Source organism: Stigmatopora nigra, chromosome 13 (genome assembly GCF_051989575.1).
Source record: "Stigmatopora nigra isolate UIUO_SnigA chromosome 13, RoL_Snig_1.1, whole genome shotgun sequence".
NCBI classification, from domain to species: domain Eukaryota; kingdom Metazoa; phylum Chordata; class Actinopteri; order Syngnathiformes; family Syngnathidae; genus Stigmatopora; species Stigmatopora nigra.
In genome coordinates, this window is record NC_135520.1 from 6,097,780 (window position 1) to 6,125,487 (window position 27,708).

The following is a 27,708-nucleotide window of genomic DNA, read 5'->3' on the forward strand; positions in this document are numbered from 1 at the left end:
TTCTTGAACATGTGTGAAACAGCTGGTGAAGTACAGTACCAAGGACATACAATACATCTGCGAATGTTTTCTAACATTTTAAGCACATTGAAAAATGTTGGCGCTCTAATAGTAACAAAACATATTTTTCGACCTCTTCAATTCCAATATCCCAAAATATCATCGCAATTTACATGTCATGTAAAAGGAAGGAAGTGACTACATTCGGATAAACTCATTACTTACAATCACGCGTCTTTTGTACCAATTTTTTTATTCTGTCTTTTTATTTGCTTTTGGAGAAGTCACCGAGTAACACATGTTTGAACTAAACTGTTATAGTAAATCTTGTACATGAACCAATGTACATATATTCACAAGAATTGAAGTGTGTATGGAGTGCATTTGGAGGTCATGAGAATCATCAAAATCAAACAAAACCATGTAGTTCATTAGTCCCAAACCCTCCATTGTTCCAGTAGTAGAGTCAAGCCAAGAATGTGGAATGTACATGTCAGGATGGTTTTCTTGTTGCTTTGTTTGTTAGCAGTATTGTGTTAAAACTACCAATGGGTTCCTCACTGGTAATTTTGTCAGACCAAATGAGAACTCTTTGATTTTATGTATTTTTTCCCGGCACGCTTTAGTCATGGGCAATATCTCAAAGGCATAGGGGAGGACTGATGATATGTTTGTTTTGAAATGGTTGCTGACACATCTATCTTTGTGGGTGCTCAAAATCACTCATCCAAATGTGGTCATGATGGATGCCCGTGCTCTGCTTCAGGCTCGTTGCCTCATCAGCCCACAACGATACCGATTTTAGTCGAACCAAAATGTACTGTATTGGTTGTTGGAAATCTTTTCCTGCAAAAAGCATCCACAATAAGTAGGGAAACATTAAAGAAGGTTGTTTTCGAAGTGGGTTATAAAGGTCATTACAGATGAATGACAGACCTATGTTTTACAAGAACAGGATGTTTTTAAAATGCCTTTAAGCTTGTGATTTCACCAAGCAAAGGGTAAAATTAGTGCTATGGAGGCGTCCATAGTCCTCTTCTTGCGTTTTTATGTATGTATTCATGTACTGTGTGTAGAGGCTGAGAGGGGGTCGCACGGTTCACAGTTCACACTCTGCTGGCAGTCCTGGAGGAGAGTTATGAGCCATTAGACAGATCCTGTAATCCATACACACGCCGTCATTCCCAAAAGCCCCCATTAACATTGAAGCTGGACAGCCTGTTCCCACTTTGTCTTCCCCAAAACCAGCTTTCGCCACTCCAGCTGGACTGTCTGTTTGTAGTCTCCAATTGTGCCACATGTTTCTCTAATTGCTACCATTGTTGAAAGTGGAGCGAAAATGAAGTATTTCCCAAAGTCTGGACTTAGATTGCACAGAACCCTGGTTTTGGTGGCTTACTCATCTTTTGCCTTGAGATGATCATCACTGGGGACTTTTTTTTATAGAGAGCAGGTGCAGATTTGAGAAGGCATCAGTGCATCCGTTGTTATTGCGGCCATCCCTGCAATAGATTCCCATTAATGTTAATCACCTCTTTGTGACAAATGTCCCCTTCAATTAGAAGTTTCACTTTGAAGAAATTATTATTACAGCTCATAGAAATTTTTGCTCAGTGAGTTCCCTTTTGTTCTGACGGTTGGTTTTCCCACGGATAACTACCAACAATAGGCTAGAAGTTACTCTCTCAGATGAATTTGTGTTTGGAAACCAAACTGTTGAAATGGCATCAATTTGATTTGGGTAGTTGTTTTTAGTGATATCAAATGTTTTCCTTCATTTTCTTCTTTCTAGATAAAATCCTGGTATAGAATTGATGACTATCTATCTGGTCTGTATTGTGAAATATCTATGGTTGTTTTAGGACGTTGCTGACATCATACATCTGAAATAGACATGTAAAAGCAGTGATTGACACGTTGACTGGCGCATTAAAAACCAAGCAGCCACATGCCCACTGAGGCTACTACACCATTCTCAGGGGGAACTCCTTCATCATAGCACCCTCCTGCTGGAAAACCATATGGAAGTGGTTGGGTATACGATCCCGCAGCAGAATAAAAGTTTGTGGATTTTGTTTGAGTTGGTTTACAAGTCGCTGGATTCAGGTATGTTTCTCAGATTGGCCGGCATATGGCTCGTTCGACAATGATTTGGAGCGTTTGAGGTGCACTCTATAGCAGAGCTGAAAGTAATGTATACAGAGTCAAGGGTCGACCGTAGGTTAAGAAAATCCCCCAATGAGCTGAGGGTGGTGTGGAGAATTAAAAGCTTCAGCTCCTGTATTAGACAAAAACACCTGATTCTGAATTGTGTGTAATATGTGACACAGGCATCATAATCTGATGAAATGCAATCCGTGTAAGATTTACCACAAGGTGAAAAATACATGATCATTTTTTCATGGTCATGTCTGTTTCACATTAGAACAATAAAGAAGCTGTATAGTTAATGCAGTTTTTTTTTTTTGTGGACGGCAACGTCAGTTTTTGGCAGGACTGCTTTGATAGCACTGGACTGGCAACCATGTGTAAATCACATGCCGGAAAGAGATTAACACTGAAATGATTAGCAAAGTCATTATATTAAATGTGCAATAGAGCCTTTAAAAAAAAAAAAAAAAAAAAAAAAAAAACCTCTTCCTCAATATGTTAAACACCTGACTTGCTTCACTTCCTGATTCCTGTTGAAAAACATATTTCATGATTTTTTTTTCCAAAACTCCCAACAACGGAGATGCAGGCTATTATTAAATTTTGGGGATTGCAGAGGACTGAAGAGGAATTATTGTCTTCCCCTAAACATGAAGTGGAAATAGGTATACAAGATCCATATTAAGACAATACTAAAGTGGATTTTACAGCTTATTCTACGTCATCAGGGTGTTTGTTTGGCCTGTCCCTATCTGCCAACAACAATCTTAATCGTCTTTTCAGATGAATGGATTTGGACACAACCTCCCAAAACTTGGCCACTCTGTCCCTGTAATAATTAAAGCCTAAGTGGCAATGTCAGGAATGTTTGCCATTTCTCCTCTTTTATTTCCAATGGATTCTGGTTTTATTACTCTATCAAAGTAATGATCACTGCACATATTTGGGAAATGGCTGGAATGTGAGGCAATTAGTTTTAATGATGTGCAAGACAAATCTGCACGACAGCAATTACCGTGACAATGTGCGCACTAGGCAGAACCGGCTGAAGATCCAGACAGGCTGCAGCGCTGTAGACCAAAGCCCGACTAGAGGCATCATGTGGGGCACATGTAACTGACCTGTCCATGCCAATGTCATTGTGGGCGGTTCTGTCACAATGTTGTTACAGGGTGAATGGACTTTCACACATCGCTGAAGACACACACAAACACATGAGTACTGGAGTCTCTTGTCGGTACTTATGCTTTTGCTACCTCTTTAACTGACGTATTACATGGGGTAGTTTGTGTCACACCAGGTTTAGGGATTTTATACTGGCTGCCATTGATGGCTATCAACCTCCTATTCAGTTTAAATTGGATAGTTGTTATTTTTCAGTGCTGTGGATGGTGATGGGCATCCAAATCCATTTGAAATGGGATGTTCCGTTAATGAATGATCGACAATTTTGATACATTGTAAAAGTTAATTGTTAAATAATCCCACTGGAGTATTTGTCACAGTTAAGGTGGGGATTTACTTTATGGCATATTTACATCATCCTATATTATAGTAATAACAATAAAAGGAAGACCAGACCAAATCTGCAGTTATTTAGTCTAAACAACACATCTACTACTTTTCTCTCACACTCTCAACCTTTCTTCAAACCACAACAAACAAATTCTGTGAAAAAATAAAACATTTGTCCCATGTGAAATATGACATCAATTATGGAAAAACAATGTGATTTAATGTATAGTCTAGAAAATACAGTAGATGAACATTTATATAATTTTAATCTTGTCCTAGATTTATTTCAGCCATTTGCATTTGGATCAGTTGTTCTTCATATTCTGGCTCAGATGTCAAAACAGAGGGAATCAGGGACATCTTTACTGATGTAGTATGTATATGTATGACCCACACTTACTCTCACTAAAACTGAGCTGGAACAGACCATAGGGCTAGGATATGGCATGTAGCCAGAGCATACAAGGTTCTTGATGTATTGACCCTCTTGCCAGACAGAGCCCAGGGCATTCCCAATTTATCCTACGATGGAAATTTCACATCACTACATCCAAACTGCTCTGGGTTTAAATAGTTGTATAAAGAACTTTACAAAAAGTTGTTAAATGCTTGACTTAATCAAGGGTTTACCGCAAAACTCAAGAGATTGTGATATTCAATCCAGAGTGTGTTAGCTCATGTCGTCTCATCACACCATGACTGCGCATAATAGACTGTTTTTTCGTTTAAAATTCATGGTGAGAAAACCTAAACACAGGCATTAGTTTATCTTTCCAGGTGCATCGACATGATATGTTATGATTATTGGGAAAAAATAACATTATGTGTCCATTGGGCCTTTCTTAGTGTGTAAAAGAAATATAGGGAACGAGAGAATTATGGCTATAATAGGAAGTACGTGGCAGGTAAGGAGGCAGTTGTGCTTTTTTCTCAATTCCAGGAGCTGTGCTAGTGTTTCAGCCTGCGATCTGTCAGTGTCCACAGCGTCTATGTCAATAGCATTCCGAAGTCGTGTTGACAGAGTGCTGCTCTTTGCTTTGTGGCCTGATTTACTGGTAAAAGCACAATGTCATAAATCCCCTCAAGCATCCTCTATTAAAAACCTATGTGTCAGAAGATGAAGAGGCTGTTTAGTTAAATGGCATGCTGTTGGGTTTTCAGGGCTGAAGTATCTGGAGTGGGATGGGAGGAAGTGCAACTGGGTCGGCACGCTGACACAGATCATTTTTCTGTGGCCGCGACGTGACCTTTGCGTGATGTATTAGATGACTTTTGATAAATATTATCTTCAGAGGACAGGACAGTCTTTTTTTGGATGGAGCATGTTTTTGAAACTAAAGTTGTAGTTCCTACATAATGTCTACGTAAGTCTAAGTGCCCAGTTCCAACTGTTTGACAATATTTTTTTTGCACTGTCCATACATTCAATTGTCATCAGTTGTGATTACAATGTTTGCTTTTATGGATAACAAAAGATTGCGACAATAAAGCATAAATAAATTAAAAGCTGTGGTTCCGTTGGTTTAAGTTGGTTGGTTTAGGCGACTTTGGAATTACACTGCACTCAGCCATCCCAACATTGGCAAAATATCAGATCTATATCTGGGTTGAATTTACATTTTGAAAGGACCTGATTCCAATCTACGGATATCTGATTTCTCTTTATCCTGACCTACATTTAAAATTGTGCTAATTGGGAGAGAAAAAATGAAATCCAGTCACTTAAACTTATTTAAATCCAGCCTAATTTGGAAAGAAGACGCCCATCAAATTTAAGATCAGTGATGAAATTACTCTTTATTGGCCTTAACAGAACCATGAACCTTGATTACAGTCTTTTACTTTAGCCAGGAGCTGGAAAAGTAGATGATTGCATTTATGCTTAAGTAATGGAACATGACAGCTTCCCCCCATGGCTCACGGCTACATAAAAGGTTGAGGAACAGTTCAGAAGTTAAGTTAACAGCCTCTTGATTGAATACGTTTAAAATGAACCGCAGTGCCCAGAACACGAGAAGACATTACAACTACTCACCCATGATACATTTGAAGTGAAAATGTTCTAAAATAACCTGCTGAAAACCTGATCTCAGTCTATATTCTCTTTTCAGCCGACTGCCAGCCGCCCTGCCAGAACCGCGGCTCCTGTAGCCGGCCACATACCTGTGTTTGCCGCTCGGGTTTCCAGGGGCCCCGCTGTGAAGAGGTGGCCCCCGAGCAGGTGTACATCCACGAGAGAGGGTCTCTGAGACGTGTGCAGCCGGGCAGCAACCCTTTCCAAAGAGACCAACCCCGGAGACGGCCTGGGGATAGGCAGGCCATTGATAGCACTAAGGGCCAGACCCCACGACCTGCGACCACCAGGCAACCGGCCCAAACTGGGTAAGTCATGCCAGCTGTAACTTGCCACCTGTTCTACTTTAAGCGAAAAAAAACGAAACCTTCTATCGACAGGCAGAGCAATGCCCAATTATTTTTGTAGAGTGAGGTACTGCATGGTAGCTGTTTTATCGTTACTCTTTGCAGCGTTTGACAGCTGTAAATGATCACCTACGGTTTTTCCAGTTAAAAGAATTGGGCATCTTTTGGATGGCAGTGAATGAAAGGACCATTTTAGGGACAGCTATTGAAATTTGACACTAAGACCTGTGACCTTTTTTGGCCAAATGACTATTTTGGTCATTTCAAAAATGTAATTATTAGGAGTTATTTTTACATGTCTTTTAAGTATTTGTAATTATTATATTTTCCACAATTATCGAAATATTTATAAATTGATATAAACTTGCCATTGTTGGCAATGGATGTTCAATTCATTTAGACTGGGATGTGTGAACCTCCCTATCAAGTTAATGAGTGTCTTGTGAGGGTTTAAAAAAATATATAATTCTACTACTAAAATCTACTTTACTCCCAAGTGTACCTTTTTGAAAACTTATAGGCATTTTTTCTTATTCCTTTTTGAGAGTTCGTTGGGGTCTGAAAAAGAAGAATCCTAAGAGCAGTTTGTTTAAAGAACATTTACGGTCATACAAGAAGGCCTTAAAAAAAGATATAAACCGCACGATTACAACATTTTTTAACTTTCTTGAACAAACAGCCATGGTTTAATTATACTCCTCTTCAAGTGCCCGTGTTTACATGTCCAATAAATCATTCCAGATGACTTGATTCAACCCCTAATCTTTGATATACACTATTTAAAACAAATGTCAAGACTGATAAGAATTTGCTTCCATACTTGAAGTATTAAGGTAAATCCCTCCGATGTGGAAACATAACACGGGTTACAAGACAGAAGTATCAAACAGACTATTTTCTATGAAAATAAGACAAGGACAATTATATTTTCTTAGTGTTTGACATTTACATGGATTTTTTTCCCTCCTGATTTTACAATAACTATAATCCATCCAACGCGTAATTGCCCTGACGAGCACATCTTTTTCACTTAATTCTCCAAAGACTGCTAATCAGACAGGACTAATAGCTTCTTGGCTTATATATGCGTGTGTGACTGTTTTAGGTCATGTCTGCTTAGAAATAACCACTTGGTCTGATTAATTGTTCGATTATAGATACGAATGGTTTCATTATTCAAGATGTATAGGCATACTCCAAACAAATGTCTCTGGGAAAATGTTAAAAGTTTATTATTTGTAACAGATAACATTTTTTTTGTATAGCTAAAAAGTTTGGCCGAAACCCACACTGCTTCCTGAGAATTACTGTTATGCCCTCAAGCAACCTAATCCCCACTACGCCTATAGTTTACGCAACAGTTGTACATAAATCTCATTGGCTGCCATTGGCTTTGATAAAGACCCAAGGGGATTGGCAGCGAATGATCAATAACGGACAATAGAATACATTTTCCTTCAACAAACTTCCACCAAGTTTCCAATGCATATGGTGTTGTCCTTTTGACATCGTTGTTTGTTTTCCAATGTCCTATTAGCCCTGCTTCCTCACTCTCAAGTTTGTGGTATCAGTGATGAATTACAAATTGTGGCAGATGCTTCACAGAGTGGTCTCATGCATCATGCTCTCCAAAATGCATATATTTGAGTCACAGTAAACTTAACTGATCCCTTGTGAAAATCGCACAGTTGCCTCCATATCCGTCAATATCTTTGACTCACACACACTCATATCTTTCTGCTTCCCGATTCACAGTCCTTGTCCAAAGGGAATTAGAGTAAAAGGTTGCTGAGTCACACGTGCCCTCATCATGACTGTTCCCTCTCCTAATTGATTGAAAGGTGACTAACTACTTGAAGAATTTAGGCTCAGAGATGAGACATTTCCCTCTTCTATAATTTAAGCTTCCCCAGCATGCAGCTTAGGCTAATTATTAGATGCGGTTGTTGCGTATAACCCTTAACATGACAGGTGGAAAACCTGCCAACATTGTAAATCATCGAAGATTTGTTTCTTACTTGTTCTTCCAAGAAGCCCTGAGACAAATTGGAGTGCAAATCTTAGATCTCGTGGACTGACAGAAAACGTTCTGCATTCTTTTGGCTCAGAGTTGACTTCAAGGGATTGAAAGTGTTCCCCTCGGAGAAGACGTGCAGGATGCAAGTCTTCGTTTCATATATCTGATTGATGTTTCACTACTCCAAATCCAGGAAAGCACGAACACCATGAAGTCATAGAATGAGATAGTGAGACAACACCACTGCCCAGTTTTGGAATTTGGATTAAAGAGTAGGGAGGACTGACATTTGCTTCAGAAATATATATTTTTTTCTACCTAAATGCCCAGGGAGTAAATTCCTTTCCATATGTGCAGCTACTTTCCTTCCAGTTTCATCCTACTGGCAAGGATGTCAAGTACTAAATACGTCTGTCTTGGATCACATTTGACTTTTTACGTTAGCAGCACCCCGTTATCGACCTCCCCTGTCAAGTAGTGCCAAGTACAAGCCATCATTTGGAAAATGAATTAAACAAAGGCGCAGGAAGAGAAAACATTTAAATGAAGCGTTTATGCAATAACACGGTTCAATCAGTTACAGGCTTCTTTGAGATTCATTTTTCCAGGCATTGGTGTTGGCCATTCATGCTCATCAGCAGATCAGTTGTAATGGAAAACCAAATGAACAGTTTAGATATAAAGGTTTTTTTTGCTTTTATAGATGTCAAACTATTACCATATTCCGAGTCCTGACTAATATTTACTCTTGGGAACCTTTGTTTTTCCAATTACATTACTGTCACATCCTTTGTCCATCTTTTTTTTCTTTCTCAAGGTTTCTTTTCTGTTTTATTGCATCAAAGAACAGACAAATTATGTTTGTACACGGTTCATTTAAGATATTTGACTTCTGCTTCCTGGTCTTCAGCATAGGTGCATTCTTAGATGCCAATGATGGCGTAATCAATTGTTTTCAGAATTCCCCTCTGAGTCTATTTTAAAGACCAGACCATTACCACTTTTGGCCTGGTTCTTTCACTTTTCTTGATGTAGCAACTTAAAATACATTTAGAATACAATGCTAATTTAAAAGTAAAACAGCCTGTTCGGCTAAGCTCTAAGATCACCATCTTAAAACAATAAAGTACTCTTTAAACACTCCTTTAACTGTAATGACAAAATGAAACTGCATAATAAAAAAGGTGTGCTGGAGTTTTACCACACAATTCCATTGCCTGAACTTTTCCGTCTCAATACAAAAATATCCTCACTCGCTGCCTTTTCTGCTTACTCGTCTGTTGACAATTCATTGACGATCCATTCAGGTGTGATGGAGCTAAGTGTTTTCTACTACATTGAAAGTGAAAGCTCTTACTTTACAAATCCTCATTCTTCTTATCTTTCCCCTCGCAAATCTGAACCCTACCTGTGTAAGGTATATTGTTGGCGTCCTAGCTCAAGTTTCACTTCCTCCCATGAGTTAAAAGTCTTAACATATGTCAGATGCTGGGACACAGGAAGGACCTTTCACCTTTTCTCTCAGTTTTTGTGACTTTTTTAACTTTGGCTTGCAAATACTTCAACAGCATGTGCTTTGGACCTATAAATTACAGAAGTAAAAATGCATAATTGTTTCCTCACCCATGTTGAGACATGTTAATGCTATATGGTGACATTGGCTTTTCCTTTAAGGGGTGACACACAAGTTATGAAAAACTTCCCGCTGCTAGCATTAAATCCTATAGATTACAGATGGTCGCAATAGGAAGGTCAAGGCCTCTGATGAACTCCCATGGCTCAACTAGAATTGTGATAACATATATATCACCTTCTCCGTTGAGGCCCTCATATCACCTCCACGCCCCCATTAGTCTATGACATCAGTCGTCTACAGGAAACAGAATGGGGCAGAGCAGGATGTGTATGCAGCATGTACATCATCCCTGGAAAGGTCATCTTGCTCTCATTCAGTTATATAATCCCATTTGAAGAAGACACCTGGATATCAAGAGATAAAACTGTAGTGATGAAGGTGTCCGACTGGTATCTTATGACTGAATTGTTAATGAAAAATGTTTTTGCCTGTCACGCGTGGTTGGTCCTCGTAACTTATAGGAATCTCAGTGTTCAAAAAGGCAACTCGTAACTTTTTATTTAAAGCACAGGCTGCCGTTTCAAAGGCCTTATTTCCTGCAGTAAAGCAATATAATGCAATCCAGCTATACACTAGATTGGCTCATAAAAAGCTAACATAGTAAAAACACGATGTTTGAGAAAATATGTGATTTGCCTGATATGAAGGGTGCTGTACTCATTACCAGATTGCACCACTTGAGTTTGCTTAATAAATCAGGACATTTGAGTGTTTATTAACTTGAGTTTAAGTGCATTTTGATTGCATTTTGAGTGCCTGGGCTATTTTCAGAATGCTGGTCTTATTTCACAAATAGATAGTTTAGATACAGTCAGCTACAGTATATTCCAATCTTTTTTTCCCCTGTTATTCAACCAACATCCAATATTGTTCTACCAGGATTGTTGATGTATCAGTGTCTTGACTGATATATTTCGAGTACAAAGTGGTCAGTGGCTTGATTATGATTAGAATTTGACAACAGAGAACAAGTAACATAAAGCTAAATGATCCTCAACAATGTTATTTCTGCATTAACTCTTAAGACCGACATGCAGGATGCATGGTGACTAAGGCCAAGCGCATGTGTGCGGCTTGTTGACTCAAGGCTTTGCACATAACCACACAGCCATTTCTCAGAGGAAACTGTGGTCATAGTGGGAGTTCTTCTTGTTAATCATGGATCACTGGTTGCTTTCACTCCCATTATAGACAAACCACACCAGCAGCAGCAGCAGCAGCAGTGCAGACTGGATCTGCTGTCAAAATCCTGTAGGTGACATTGGCACCTGTATGAAAATATAGTTCATGAACAGTGCTGTTGTCACTACTCATTATCAGAATGTCCAAGCACGACAAAAGTTTGGGGTGATTTTTAGGATTGGTTTGGAAAAAAAATCCTCCACTAACTCCACATGAGTTAAATTGACATAGCACCTGACAGCCTGGTCTTAAAAGGACATCATCATTTTGTCTTTTGGCAATAGTAGTTCCATCTGTCCAGAGTAATTATTTACTTTGAGTTCAGATGTTGATTTATTAGAAATAAACTTGGAAGTAGCATGGTGATCTCTCACTTGTCCTGTAAATTTTATTGCATGCACGATACATTAATTCCAGTTTTATGTGCACGGCTTAACATACTGTTACTCCAAAATCAAGATAGAAGTAAGTCATTTTCTCATGATAGTATGACAGTATTCGTCTAATAGAAGAATAACTTTTGTCTTGGGAGGAAATTGGAGTACCTGGAGAAAATCCACACAGGACACAGGCCCAGGAAGAACTAACTCTAAACAGTCTGGACCGACCTATGATCGAACCCTTGACCTTCGAACTGTGAGGCTGTCGCAGTAACCACTTCCCCGCCAGGCAGGCATTCCACCTAGGGCTCTTTATTTTTTTATCTAACACCAGAAAAAGGGAAATGGTCCCAGTTTCGCTCACTGTACTTTGCTTGACAAGTGTGACATATTATGTGTTGAAGACAGCCCAAATGTACTGTAGACTGAACTGCACTAAGCTTAGCACATTAATATTGACTCAGTCGGGCCAGAAAAAGTAGCTGTGTTTCTGTCTAAAAATACAGAGCCAAATGAGTCCCATGAGTATTTGGCTTCCTGCTAGTCCAGGGGGAACAAAGGACCATAGAGAATCTAGCACTCAGCGTGGGACAGATACGTCTTTCACTCCCACATCCCATTTCTCTAAAGCCCTGTCTACAACACACTCTGGGCAGCAGTGTCAGGCGGTTGGCCCAATTTCATTGGGCAAATAAGAGGAGGGGACTAATCATTTCTAGTGCATTGATTCAAGCATGCCAGGAGACCTTAAATGTACCCCATTATTGTTGGAAAAGATAGAATCAAATATTGTGCGCTCACAGGTTCCAAGAACCCTGCTTTGCACTCTGAAGCCATGCTAACACATTGAACAGTTCCATCAATCGGCTGTACCAGAATAATACTCCACCTCAGAGCAGTCTGACATTTGACACTCAGAAAAATAGTCGAGTCAGCAGTGGCTCTTCCTACTGACCTGTCCTGTGGCATTTTCCTAAGTGAATGATCAGAGCAAATACAACAGACCAGTAAGGATTGAATTTCCCCTCAGCTCACAATGTCTCCAGACGTTATGATTGTAACCCTTGAACCACAGTAACCGCGCCACTGTGCTTCCATCGAGGATCAGACCTCTCCTAATTTATTATGTCTTTGGCGCCCTAGGAGACAAAAAGGGAACTGTTTACCCCACTACAGTTGTGTTTTATGTGCACGTCGGATTCTATTATAGACTGTATAGTCAGTCATCCAGGTCATGGTAATCTTCAAAAATTGAATGGAAGGCAACTAGAAATGCTGTTGTTAGTTTTGCCTCTGAAATTGAAGGCCATTTGAGCAGGTCAGTTGTCTTGTATTCAGATTTTGATACGCTGATATTTTATTTTATGTTTCTGGTCCTGGCGGACAAACCCTTGGCAAACCTATTTCTTTGGTGACATAATCAGCTGTTTTGGTACGCTGTATGTTTGTTTATATGAATATCAATGCAATCAATGTTGTATTGCACTTGTACTTCTTGAACTACTGCACTTGTATCATTATCATCATTACACACCAGGCTCTCAATTAAGAACCAGATCTCATGACGCAAAACTCCTAATAGCAGTCCTACTAGCAGTCCAACATTGGGCCAAGTGTTACAAAGTAATCAAATTGCACTATTATAATAAAATTGCATTCCTTCTCTATAATTTATCAGAGTAGCAGTTCCAACTAATACATTTTCTTATATTTATTTCTCAATAGCCTTTACTGTTTTGACCAGGCCATTCACATGAGCCCAATCCCCATTAGGGAAAAAGTAAAAATGAGCTATCCAATCAGAATCCACAGTAATTTCACCCAGGATCTGGCTGCTACTAAAGCAATTCTTGGAAGGCTGTCCAGACAGAACATGATTTAATCCAGTCTCAGTGGCGGGTGTGATAAACCTTCGACACACCCAAATTTTCACAAGGGGAGATATTCTTACAGGGCCCACAATTATCTAACTCATAATGACTTGAGATTTTATCAACAAAAAAACACACACACACACACACAAGAGATTGACCCTTAATTGCTCACCGATGTTTGGCTTCATCCCTTGGTGTATTTTAAAAGAGTGCAGTCATTTTCTGTGATGGAACTTACTCATTTTAAACTACTGGCACTACTTTCAATAAATGTCATTTCCAAGGAGCGTGCATTTGAAACAAACCACTTTTTTGGATCTGTAACACATCGATTGCTTTAGCTGGGAAAGGGAAAATAAGTTTGCCTCAGCCAGAAATGAATACTACACAACTACAAACATCTCTGACTGAAGGCTAGTGTAACGCATCCTTTGGTACTTTTACAGTAGTGTGTTATTCCAAGACGGTGCACTTGTTTGACCAAACTTAATTGGTGCCAAATGAATTTTCTCTGCTTACACGAAAAGGTTCTAAATTTTACTTACCATACTCACAGCGAATTTAAAAAGAATGGTGTCGACCTTTCGTAGATTTTTATGATTGATGTTATTTGGATTTATACACGGTGAAATGGAACAGATCCCAGACGGGAAAGCAAGATTCCAATTCCATTTTAACTGAAGCGGGCCAGAGACATTAAATTAAACTGTCTGTGCCATGGTAAATTGATATGCCCTTAATGTAGTGTTGCCTTTCACATCTTGTGTCTCCATGGTAAAGATTAAACTAATGGGTTATGTATATTACTAACATGGCCATACTTAATGGGGTTTTTAAACAACTTAATATATATTTTAAACACAGACGCCTGGAGTGTTTGGGTTGGCAAAGCTTGCAATATAAACTAAAGGTTTACTACTAGAGATTAAACTGTGAGAAAAAGCTATAATTTTATGTTTGACTTTAATGTGACAGTAGCTGTCGCTGAGTTATTTTTGTATTTCCAATTAGTATAAAGTCTGCCTCTGTCCCTTTACTCAACTTTGTTGCTAAGCGAAACATACAACAACAACGTAATGAAAAATTCCCCAGGGTTGGATATTATATTTAACGGCACATGCTGGAAATCAAACCTCTGGGTTTTATTGAAAGAGTGACACAGGGCCTTGGTGGCAAACGATGAGTGGATGAGTGCTGTGTAAAAGCCAGAGAAATGAAAAGTGCAACCACAAATGGTTAGGAATTCAATTGTGCACTGACTGGTGTGTATAAAAAAAGGGATTAATTTATTCTTCCACGCAGGGACTTCTTTCACCTCTTAAAATATACCGAGACTACTAAGACAAACCAAATTCCAGACTGAACTCTTGCCTGTGGTCTGCGTGTGTTATACTCCACAATGGGCACTTTTATGGCATCTTGGGAAGTTTTGAGAGTTTTGTCTATCCCATGTGATATTAGCCAGAAAATGGTGAAATATTTTATTCATTGCGTTATTCAGCAGCCTAATCTATTGATAAATCAATCCCTAAAACAACTGCAATATTTTTTTAGCAGTTGATTGGAAGAACATAGCGTGTTCAGAGTTTCAGCTGCTCATTTTTCCAATTTCTGCTATGCCCTTCAGGCAGACTAATGATTAGCAAATTTGACGGCAAGATATGGAATTAACTTTAATGTGTTCTCTAAATGAGATGAAACTGTCTAAACATTGATATACACTTTTAATGATGGTTATTTTCATGGGAGCCTATAAATAGCTCTTTTCCATAAAATGCTTGCATAAACCATTTGGCAAACATTTTTGGTTGGAAAAATTGTAATTTTATCCTTCAGTTTTAAAATAGAAATCTCTAGTTACCAAATGTAAACTTTTGTGGTTATAACATTTATGGCTGCTAAGGTTAGCGACTCATTTATTTGCAGGTCATTTCTGCAAGACCTGAATACACATTGGATGGCCAAATACATACATTTTTGACACATTTTTTTACTGCTGCCAGAGTTCCTTGTTTCTACAGTTTGCCCAGAACGATTCCATCCAACATCTTGGCGAGGTCCATATATCGGTCTATTTTCTGCTATTTGACATGGTTTTGGAGAGAGCTATTTTCAAACAAATGGAAATTAAAAAAGAGCATTGCCAAGAAAGGGCTGTGTTCTGTTTCAAGGGCCAAGAAGGCAGAGAAAAGTAATATCAAAATAACATACCCCCTTTCATGCCATTGCACTTTAGGAAAAAGAAAAGTGGTACTTCTGAAATGCATTAGCTTTAACTGGCAAATTCTGTTCTTCATATTGACTTTTATTGGAGAAACAGTAAAAAAAAAAAGCTACTAGTGAAGTCTCTGAGCAAATGAGTCAGATTATTGTGCGAAGTCTCAAACACGTTTTGGGCTAGTCAGATGTTTTTGGTCACTGTGTGTTTTCATTTGATTGTTTGAACTGAACAGGATTCATCCTTTTCCATTCACTCCAATTCCTCAGTAGACACAACACAGCCCATATCATGACAATTTTTTTTTCAAGTCAACTGAAAAAGCCTTTTTCTGGCACCTTATAACCAAAACCATCTAACCAAACAGCGTGACAATTCCCTACCCTTGGTATCGGTTCAACAAATCTTCAAAGTGGACTGACACATTTAGCCTGGCAGCGTACTTTGTTGGACCCTATTTCACTCATACTTTGTGCTAAGCATCAGCAGAAGCTCAAAGATCAGAGTGTTTTCCTAACTTTTTTGAACTCACTTCCAGTTCTTGGCTCCGCCGCAGCCTGAAGACCACCTCGATTCCAGCCGCATCTGGGTTTAGGCCGTGAGTCTGGAACTACCATTCATGCTGCCTATCATGTCTTCATGAGTGGCGAGCATCCGTGTGCCGTAATACTAAACAAGTTCAAAGATATTTACTGTGACTGAACGCCAAGCCGTGGTTGTGCAACGTGCTGCAAGATTTACAGTATTTGTCCTTGCCCAGTTGCAATTCTTGGCCCTAATTGTGATTTGTCATTTCCGTAAAAATGATTATGATTAATAGCTTTCCATATGACGATAGTAAGAGGACCCGGTCAATCGTAATTTATTTTGGAATGTCAGGATTTTTTTTTCATATTAAAAGTAATGAATAAGTTGGACAGGCAGTCAAACGTAGCATCTTCTGTTTAGTGTAATTGTCCATGGCCTCTCGGAATTGTGAGCTTGTTTTATTTCCAGTTAAATGCAGATCCAAATAATCTGCCCGTCTGTGAACTGTACTCACATTTATCAGTTTATTCATCGGGCTCATTGGGGGTTCAATTGAACATGCGTGGCCATCATTTGATATCTCAAACATCGTTCCTTGTGTTTTTAAAAAATACCAGTGGCAGGTTATGAAAGATTACATTCAATCACCCAGAACTAGACGGGGGAAGAGTTAGTTCCTCCTAATGATGACATCCAGCATGCAACATTGCATTTTCTGTCAGTGGTCTCCGATCTGCAGGCAGAGGGGGCAGCTGTGAGCTCATGTTGGAAGGAAGTCACTTCATAATTGGAAGCCATAGACAGGCAGAGTAACATCTGGCTAAGTCCAGGAAGAGAGGCAGGATGCGTGCGAGCCAGGTATCATTGCAAATGATGGAAAAAGCTCATCATGATTTGGATGAGACTTAGGAGCGGCGTTTGTGTTCCGCCTTTTCTGGCGTTCCCACCTTGACTTCAGCACCTTGTGTTTCCCAGTGTCACATCCAAATCCATAGGCGCCGCCCGAGGTCCCGGATCTAGGTCAGCAGCTGTCAACTACAGCCGTTTGACTTTTCAAAAGATGACGCGAGAGACCATTATCAGAAGTTTGTCTCTCATTTCCCTTTTCCTTTCATTTCTTCTTCCCGCCGCCGACTGCAGGGAGGTGGTTTCTGGCTTGCTCCGGTTACAAAGAGTCATGCATTGACTTGCGTTACATTTGTCACTTCTTGGAATGTTGTTTGCGTGCGTGTGTTCATGCCTTTTATATAATGTGTTTATTTTTCTGGTTTTGGTTGCATCTGTTGGGAGCTGATTCACTGTATAAGTACTTGGCGTCTGGCTCTGAATCACATGTCAATTCAAAGTAAAGTGCAAACTTCTGCCAAGACTACAGTCTGTGTATCAAATCGAATGCTACCTCTTAAAACAGTTTCAACAAATATGTATTCTCCCATATGTATAAAAGATATGTATAGTTCTTAGCAATTTTCTTAGACCACCGCTTAATATAAGGTTTATGCCAAAGCATCAAAATATATTTAATGTGTATGTATATGTCAATGTATGCATTTAATACTTCTTAGTATAAGTAGTTTCATCTTATGCTTAAAAAGGTAGAATTATGTTTTAAAATCCTCATTGTTGACAATATGGTTAACACAAGATCACTGAAATTGAAACAGTATTGAAAAAAATAAGAGCTCAATCATATTGGATAGCAGTGGTGTAATGAATTTGGTAATAACTGATTAGGACAAATTACATAAAGGAGATCTGCCAAATTCAACTATTTACTCATTAAGCACCAAGAAAATCAGATGGAAATTACTAAATAAAGTCTAATACAAAGTTTCTGTTGACGTTACTGCTCACTTAGGACTCCTTAGAGGACTGGACTTGGAAAAGCATTTCTTCAACAAATTGTAATACCTTATTACTGAATTAACACAAAGTTATGAGTCATTGTTGATATCATGTGCTGCATAGTATGGTTAAGTGGAATGAGACATTTTCAGTTTCCATCCAAGACCAGGGCTTGATTATTCCTTGGTGACGAAACCGTAACAAGGGGCGATACCTTTTGTTAATAAATCAGAAATTCTCATGAGAATCTATCGTTGTTGCATAATCCAGTTTGCACATCATTGGCTGAAGCAAATGACCCATATCTTTCCCTGGCTCCCCCAGAAAAATGTGTTTCCGGATCAAGCTTTGTTCTTCGACCCTCATTTTAATACTTGCTGCTGTTTTTCACTCTATCTTTTTCCAGTCGATGTAAGTCCGTAATAGAGTCAAGCAAACTGAATGGGTGCTGAGTAAAATGATGTAGGTCTTATGGCAATATTGTTTTCTCTAGGAATCTGTGAGGTGGATCATTTTTCCCTCATTGTGTGATGAATTATCTTTTCATACTAAATCTCTTTTGTGTCATCAAAAAGAATCTTTTTGGATGAGTAAGGGTCAAGGCTTCTTGACTTGCAGCTGATGTTAGTCGAGACAACTTATGCTTTTATTATGGATTTAATTTCTGCAAATTTATTAATTAAGCAGAGGTATGACCTCAGGCACAATGCTCATCTCTTAGGAATAACTTTTTTTCTGTTGCACAGTCTCACCAAGCTTAAACCAATTTCACGCTGATGCACATGCATTGCTGATTGAGTATATATATGTGTGGGACTTTCTCTTTGCTCTGAGGTCATATGTTTGTGGTCTTGTGATGATGTGACTGACAGGACCCAAGTGAGACGGGGACCCCCTGATTCCTCCCCTCAGCTAACCGGGACCTCCCGTACCGTAAAGCGTTATCCGTCATCCTCTGGGCCGATCACTTCCAACGCATTGCCCAACGGCAACACCCACGGAAATGAGCACAGGAACTTTCATGGACAAAGAAATGGGCATGACAACATTCACTACTTCAACGGTCACAGATCAACTGCGAACCACCAGCTTAATGGACATTTCAACAATGCTCTATCGCCAGCAGGTAAGAAAAAAGAGCCCACTTTGTATACACTGTGAAATGAAAATCTCACTGTAAATGCACACTTGACATTTGTGCCCAGACTTGCCACTTCAAAACAAACAACACAGCTGATGTCAAAATACATTCTGACAAATCCTGCTGTGTCACGGCTAAGTGGAACATGGGCTGTAAAAAAGGGAAAAAATATATTGGCAGCGTCCCAGATAACTTTGTGTTTGTGCTCAGCTGTGCCTCTCATCTGCACGCTTGCCTTTGCTTTAGTATGAGCGCAGTTAAACACACTTTGTGTCCTTCCCAGTCCTTCATAAAGAATAATTTAAAAGTTCATTTTATCAACTAACTTAAAGTCAAACTAATGTCAGAAGGCCTGTTTGTCTCTTTTATCTCAATTGCCGACATTAGATGCCCATTTATTTCGAACTGGGAGGACAGCCACTCATAATTCACTGTAAATGATCACTGCCAGTCCTCCCAGTTCATAATAATTTGATTTCTTGATTTCTATTATAGTCAATTGCATGGGAAGCATAAACGGGCTGGAAATAATATCTGACGTGCTTCCTTCATAAAACCTATTCTCTAACTCTGTCCTGTTTTTCCATGACCTTAGTGTGCACCACAGTAACAATCAGCTCAATTGAAGTCAACATTCACTTGTCCTCACCTCTCGTTACCCCTCGCTCTCATACACCCATCCAAAACACCCTCTCTCAAAGATAAAGGCGCTGGACACTCGCCACCGAACTGCCGTGTTTGCTGGCCTGTGCTGCCGTTGCTCATTCACCTTCAACGTGCCAGCTGCGATTATCCGCATACGCCCTTATGAGCTTATAAACTGCCCCTTGCTTTGCCAAGAGATGAGTAGACTGTCACAGTGAGGAAGAAGAAGAAGGCAGGCATGGAGCTTGACTCCATTCTACTTCTGATTTTGCTCCTTCTGAACCGACTGTGCGTTTGCTTTCCAGGGGCCAATCTCACCTCCAGCCTGGACCGGATAAAGATCGTCTTCACACCCACCACGTGCCGCCGTGTGTGCGGCAATGGCCGTTGCTACAATAGCTGTGAGAAAGGGGACGTGACCACTGTGTACAGTGAGACTTCGCAGCAGCAACAGCAGCTGCAGCAGCAGCAGCAGCCAAAGACGCCAGGCTTCCGACTCTGTAAGTGTTGACTTCAGAGCCATCAAGTTCTCTTCAGTTTTATTTTTTTTATTACCGTTTCTTCCTGCTTCTTCACTTTCCCTTGCCTGTTTTCTGATTCTCACACATAGTCCCCACAACTCCATTCTTGGGCATTTTTTTTTTTTACGGGGTGAGACTGACAAAATGGGTTCCAAGTGTCATGCTGTCTCTCTCGAATACCAAAGCTCTGAGAGTAGGAGGTACAAAGAAAAAAAATCTGACTGTCACAGAGCAACAGAAGTTGGAAGAATGAGTGAAAAAAGGGGGTAGAAAAGATTATAAGCAGGCTCTAAAATAGGGCTAATCTCCCCAAACACAAATACGCATACACACCTTAGAGACGGTGGTCCCACGCTCCCACCACTTAGCCCCATCGCTTTGCGGTTTACACCTCGCTGCTGGCCCGACCGTTAACCATTTAAAATACTCTCTGGGAGAGCACAGAGGAATGAAAGACGAGAACGGGCGCGCCGGTAAAACAGAAAGAGCGGCATGAACAGGATTTTACAGGGATTACATTAAACCTGCCATTTATCCGCAGTGATTTGCCTCCTATTCACACAGCAGTGTCCGTGGGAAGGGAGGGGGTCCTCAATGCCAAGGGCAGAGGCTGTGACCCTGCATGTTTTTATTTCTTCAGTTGCAAAGGTCCAGCTAAGGCTCAGACTAATTACTGCTTGAGGATTAGTCATGACGACGTTACATACCACACACATACAAGGCCTTTTCTGGTTACATAAAAACAGGTAAACAACTTTTATTGGGAATATAGCCTTACAGGCCAAAACATGATGAGACCCAGTCACAATTTTACTTTAGTTTTCTTTGTGAGGAAAGGTTTCCAACTGAGGGTTGAGAGTATGAGGCTTGGTTCATTTTTACATCTCTAAAAGAGTCATGAAATAGGCAAACACTTTAAACTCCAAAAGCTAGCATTCTGAAAGTGGAAAGTATCAGGAACAGGTTTGAAATCCTTGATCATTTGCACACAATTTGCCAGTTTTGTTAGTGAAATTAATTTGCAAACACTAAAGCTCAGTTCAAATCACTACCAAATTTATTAAAATCTTCATTTTGAGTGTCATCTCTAAAGAACCCAGGTCCATTTTCAAATTTACATCAAAATTTCACTGATTTTGAAGACTTTGACCATAGATTCAAGTTTGTGCAAAGGCAAGATTTAAATTAGGTAACCATGCATCCTCAAAAAAAATGATATAGATGCATGTTCCATGTGTCAAATTTACTTCCTGAACTGGACTCTTGATTCACTAACATTGACCTCTGGGCAACGACATCGTAATTGTGCTGTCTCCCTGAATGAGTATAAGAATGATTTTATATCCCTCAAAGCCCACTTCAATTATGTAAAAGTAAAATGTCTATAAAAAGGAGGTGGTCTTCCATGTTGGCTTGCGTCCGGTTATCTCTTGGGCGTGCGTTCTCATCAAGGAATGTCAAGAGGACGGCAAACAGTTATCTCATCCTTTGGTTATGCTCCCTAACATTGGTGCAGTAAAAAATGTGGCCGTGTAATTATCATAGGCTCCCTTGCGTGCAGCACTTACTTTTAAACCATGACATCACATGGGGTCGACTCTTTTTATGTAGGGAGAAATTTGATTGTTTTCTTTTTGTTTTGTTGTTTGAGTGTTTTTTTGGAGTAGTAACATAGGTTGACACAGTATGAAATCTACAGTAAGTCTATGAATAGTTCCTGCTGGCGGGTGGGACTGGCTTGGCACAGACTTGTGCGGACCTGTATCCCACTTTGAAAGAATTTAATAGCCCCCATGAGCTGATATTAGAGCTAGTATGTCTAATCAAAAGAGGTCTTTCCCTACTCCTGAATATTAACATTGGTAAGACATTTCTGCACCAACTCTGTACTGATATAGTCAAAAACTATTATTTTTAAGCCTAATTGCAAAGTGGTTCTCTGCGATATGGAAGAGAATCTTGTGTCACAATAACGATATGCCACAATTATTTCCTGATAGCAACTGATTCTTTCTCCTTGTAGTAGCTTTTGGAATAGAAAGTCAACCAACATCTCAATAAGAGCTGTTTACAGTCACAGTTCTTGTTTTTATCAGTCCACATGCATTTTATGATAACTTTGTTGAGATGTCAAGTTCCTGATTCGCGCTTAGGTGATACTGAAATCACCACCTGTTTTTTTGGCATGCACATAACTGGCCCTTGAATGCTTTTAAAATGTCGTTGGTGTGGAGAGATTTGTCCTTATCCCGGAATGTGCACATAGAGTATAGTTTAGTCTCTTCTCTCGCCATTTCGCGGATTGAGTAAATAGGACAGAGAAACAAAATAACCCAGTTGCCCTATCCTTGCAATTCCCTTTGTATTTTACAAATATTCCATCTCTCCTTATACTTCTCCTTCTGGCTCTTTGTGTCAACTAATGCTTTTTGAATTTTTTTTACTGGGTAGTAAAATTCAAATATTTTAAACATTTTGCGTCATCATTGGTAGTCACTAAGTGCAAAATCTCTTCCCCATCTGCAGTCTTTTGTCAGATTCCCTGTCGAAATGGAGGCCGTTGCATTGGTAGAGACCAATGTTGGTGTCCATCTAACTCAACTGGGAAGTTTTGCCACTTGCCAGCTCAGTCTCACGCCAGGCCCACGAGTCACAAGGACTCCAGAAATTCTGCACCCAAATCTCCTTCCCAGTCTACGTACACGCTACCACTCTCCAATCAGCTAGGTAAGTGCACAGTTAAACTAAAAGAAAGGCATTCACATGAATCTGTTTATCTATTGTCTTTGAATCACTCACTCTACTTACAAAAAACATACTAGGCCTTGATTCCATTGTTTCCAAACACAAGATCAATTTCCATCTGGTCTGAGTGTTGCACTTTTAGTTCTTAAAAGCAGAGGCAGAGAATTTAAAACCTTTTTTTTGGCAGTGACAGCCAATAAAAATATGAAACGTGCTAAAAGGACACAAACAGATCGTTTTCGTGTTATAAATGCACAGAGGAAAGTTGCAAGTTCATGTGCTCTTCATAAGGTCGATTTCTTCTGTCACACTTTGATTCATTATATTGGATTCTGAGAAAAAAAATCCCCCCAAACTCCCTAAAGATAGATTCATCCCCACAACTACAAAAACTAAAAGCACTCTGCACATTTCAACAATTTGTCATTCACATCTGCATTTGGCCTTTTAAGTCTGATTTAAACCTGGCAACTTAATGGTTTTGTTTTGTGCTGTCTGTATTTTTTTTCTATTGCCACAAATAAGTGAAAAAAAACATCTGTAAGCATATACTAGCCGATTGCATTCTTTTCTTTGTACATGGTGTGGATAGTAGCTTATTTGAGTGAAGTCACTAAGAGATAAAAAAGTATAAGAAAAAAATGACCAAGTACTTCATTATTGAACTGTGACAAAATTTCACCCAAGGCTGACTCACCCTTTTGCTAATTGGTGATCTTTTTTTCTTCCAGTCTCACTCCACCCATCCTTGGTTAAAGTCCACATCCAGCACCCGCCAGAGGCCGAGGTCCGCATCCATCAAGTGGCTCGGGTCCAACCAGGGCAGAGGTCTCCCAACACAGAGGGGGCTCATTCTGTCCAGCAACGCTCACAACCCGGAAATGGCCACGAACTTGCCATCGATCATGGAGGCAGAAATGGACACTCCAGTGTGGACAGGAACCCACATCACAGATCACATCACCATCAGAACGGGCATGTAGGAAGATGCTTTCAGGAGACGATTGATGGACAGGTATTATTATCAAATAACAAGTCTTTCCCAGATTCAAAGATATTGGTTTAATGTTACCAAAATGTCACTACAGTATAAATACACAAAAGGCGAAAGCCATGCCAACTTGACTAATTTGATGTGCCAGTGTTGTTTTCTTTTTTGAACATTTTTGTTAGGGTAAAAAAAAAATCCTTCTATATCGCAACAGTTATGGCTCCAGCTTGGTCCATTGAAAAAGTTTGTGTTTACTGCAAGCTCCCATTTTCCACAGTTTTCCTCTCTTTGTTTGCCAAAGAAACAAAGAATGTTTTCTGTGTTTGTGCTTGGGATTCATGATTCTCTACTGGCCAAAATCCACTGGATTCTGCAAAGATTTTTTCCTAATTAGCCAAATGTGCTCCAACTCCAGGAGGTTTATACCAGTCCCCAAATGTCCTTCTGTTTTCTTTTCTCTTGCATTTACTTATACAAACACCTCAAATTTTGCAGGCACACTTATTACATATAACTTAATCCCAAAATGTATCACACATCTGTGTATCTATGTTTTGCAGTGTGGCAAGCCACTACCAGGCCTAACTAAACAGGATGATTGCTGTGGAAGCATTGGATCCTCCTGGGGTCTCAACAAGTGCCACAAGTGTCCAACCAAACCAAGTAAGCCCACATTGATCAGCTGAAATGAACTGTACTGTACATGTGTCCCAATTTTCAATATTTGCCCTCTCCCCTTTTACTACTGATATCTGGGAACTAGTTGATTGTTGGATAACTACTTTAGTTGTGATATACACATCTTTTTCTGGCTTTCAAACGTGTACTACATTTGTGTTTATATGCCGCTATTTTTACCAGCTGTGACAGCTCAAAGAAAGCAAGACCACACAAATGAAAGGGCGAGTCTTCCACACTGATGTCTTTGGTCTGTGTAGCATTCACTTCTCATTGGTGTCCAGATTTTATTGCCTATTTAGCCATGACCTAACCTCCCCCATAACCACTGCAGTTTACTACTGACAGTCCAAGGTCTGCACACTTGCCTTAAATTGACTACTATAGCCTGAGCAACCTGTTCAATGAAACTATTTCCGATATCAGATCTGTATATTATAAACCAGCTTTATGGTTTACTGTAAGAAACTACAAACGGTCAGAGAGCGCCGGTTGGGATATGTTGTGGTAATTTAAGACTATGCAATTGTAATTTTTCTGGTGTCTTATTAGTTTCTTCATATTCTGGTTTTGTCTGGCGCAATAACCTCAAACCGCAAGCTGCAGTTAAGCCCCTCTTTTTACTTTTTTAGGGGGGTTTTCTATCTAGATTTATGTTTACGTATTGTTGCCTTTTTCGTCCGCGGTCACAATTCTAATTTTTAACTGCATTTGCTTTTAATTGGTGTATATTTAGAGCTATTATCTTCAAACACTACTGCGGACAGGATAGGGAGGATAATTACCGGAGTCAGTTGTCATTAGATCTGCAAAATGACTATGTAACTTTACTGTACTAGAGTAGTAAAAACTAAGTGGGTTTTTAGGGGGTGGGGGGTGTTCTATATAAAATAAAACTTGGGAAGCATATTAAAGCTTGAAAATGAGAATCAGGAGCAGGCACCACCCACCGCGGGGGCATAAGGAACCAGTCGTTGAGGAAATGAGCAGGCGTATTTCAGCTACTTTCCAACCCAAGCTGCGGTAGGTTTGAGAAACAGCAGCAGGCTGGTTGCATGCTGACAAGCTGGGTGGGTGGTGTCACCTCTTACTATACACTAAGACTCTTACTCGAGCTGACAGTCATCTGTGTGATTTGAGGAGGTGTGTTTGTGTGTGTGTGTGTAAGGTTGAGTTTGTACCCACACTAGGCCAGGGGGACTTTAGCAAGAGAGGCGGGTGGAAAACAGCAATAACGGCACATTTATAATGTGCATTTTCATGTCTTCTCAATTGCTTTGCGGCCTAAGCCACAAATGTCAGTTGGCTGTCAAAGTCCTCAAGCTGTGTTTAATACCGTATCTAACCAAGCCTTAATCAGAAGCAGACATCATCTCTCTGCCTCCCATCCATTCATCATATATCTATTCTTTGCTCATATCCCGCTTCTCTCCAGGCAACACTCTTCCTGGGCTTCCAGATGTTCTCCTCTGTTTCTTTGAAGTTCCGCGTAGAAGCACAAGCGCATGCTCGTCTTCGTCATGTTTGTGGTATACTGTAGGCCTGGGTCTCAGGTCACACGCATACTGTGAAGAAAGGGGATGGAAAATGAGAGAGGGGAAAATGAAGTCATATTCAATGTCCCTCCAGTCTTGGAAGGCGCTTTAATAGAAGTGCTTTGAATTCCTGAGTGTTATTGTTCTCACTTTAGACACTTGGCTACATCTTTAAACTGCATTCATCCCACCACGGTGACCGGAGTGATATGGAACAAGGGGAAAGCGGCCCCTGAAAAAAATGTTGCTCTTCTTTTCTTCTTTTTCCCTGTGAGATGGTCAGTTATCAATCTTGATCTCGAGAGAGTCACATAAACATTTTAAGAGTCTCCCGTGTCTCCTGTTTAGTATGTGATAATGTACCGTTACTATTTTGAACATGTGACACAGACATTTAAAGGTTTATAGCACGTGAAACAATATGGTGCTGATTGCTCTTGTTGAAAGTACCTATTTAGGCTCAAGTATTTCAGCCCATTGTGTGAAATACTTTACCACTTTAGTGTAACTTTCGCCACAACAACTGCGGAATTCTAAATTAAATTTGGCATCGAATTGGTTTGACGGGGGGGGGGGGGATTTCAAGTATTTTGTCATCTTGCTCAACTTTGAAGTATCAATATGGTAGCAAGATTGACACGCTGATAGGTGCAGTGTCTTCAATGATGCATCATCTGTACAGGTCTGTCAGGTTGAGAAGAAGAAAAAGAGCCAAAGGATGAGCCTCTCCATTTACTACTAGGGAATATACCTGAGCGCCCTAATGGTCATAAGATGTGTTGCCCAGAGAATGGGGTTCAGGCAATAACAATATGTGTAGGAATGTATATATGTATGAAAGAACTGATTTTCATCTACAGATTGTCTCTTAGAGTTAGGGTCAGAAAGTCAATCATTCAGTAGAGGCTCAGAGTAGAGCTGCTGATCCTTTGCAATGAGAGGAACTAGATAAGTTGGCCAGGGCATCTGATTAGGATGTCTCCCGGACTCCTCCATGGGGGGTGCCCTTAGACAATCGAGGTCACACAGGAGAAACTCTCAGCTAGCTTGAGAGCAATTGGTTGAAGAAAATGATGATTAGGAAACATGGACATGTGTGTACAATAGTTGCATAAACACAGTCTAAGTTACTAAGAGAAAATGAATACTTTCAACACTCAAAGCCAGGATTATGTTGCAAAGGTAGGGGTCATATAGGAATGTTTTTAATAAATTCATATCATGTTCCCGCAGCAAACTTTTGCTCTCCCTTTGAATGTCGAGAATGAGAATGACCCTTGGCAGCCCTGCTTTTCATTCCGTATTCAACAGCAATTGGAATTCTACAGTCCATTTTTCTCTTCATCTGTCAATGCTGGGAAGCTTCCCTTTTGATAATCATTGAGATGACGGGCAGTCCCATAGAAGCAGATCAGACGTCGCTCAGGGGCTTAAGGAAGCAACACATCCACTGATGCCATGGATTGCCTGACCTGCCTGGGCCAACCAGTTCTTTGAGGTGCTTTTACACTGTCCTCAACTTCACCCCTTTGGGAGTGGCCAGCCCGCTTCACTCAGTTAGCTTCACATTGTCAGAAATTATCCACTGACCTGCAACTCACATGGTGTGAAATTGAGTATAAATTTGGAGACATCTTTCAATATGAAATCATCACTCTCTGCTTTTCCATTAGTTCCTCAGACAT

The 27,708-nt window shown here is 40.0% G+C and overlaps 1 protein-coding gene across 2 annotated transcripts in view; it reads left to right on the forward strand.

Annotated features, from left to right (window-relative positions):
* Window positions 1-27,708, forward strand: part of LOC144205938 (latent-transforming growth factor beta-binding protein 2-like) — an 81,590-nt gene that overhangs the window by 22,434 nt on the left and 31,448 nt on the right. For both annotated transcript variants that reach the window (XM_077730571.1, XM_077730570.1), the window contains 6 exons: window positions 5,778-6,048; window positions 18,640-18,893; window positions 19,859-20,053; window positions 22,601-22,801; window positions 23,551-23,834; window positions 24,371-24,473. In XM_077730571.1, the coding sequence (XP_077586697.1) occupies window positions 5,778-6,048; window positions 18,640-18,893; window positions 19,859-20,053; window positions 22,601-22,801; window positions 23,551-23,834; window positions 24,371-24,473 (1,308 nt within the window). The remainder of the gene's footprint in view (window positions 1-5,777; window positions 6,049-18,639; window positions 18,894-19,858; window positions 20,054-22,600; window positions 22,802-23,550; window positions 23,835-24,370; window positions 24,474-27,708) is intronic.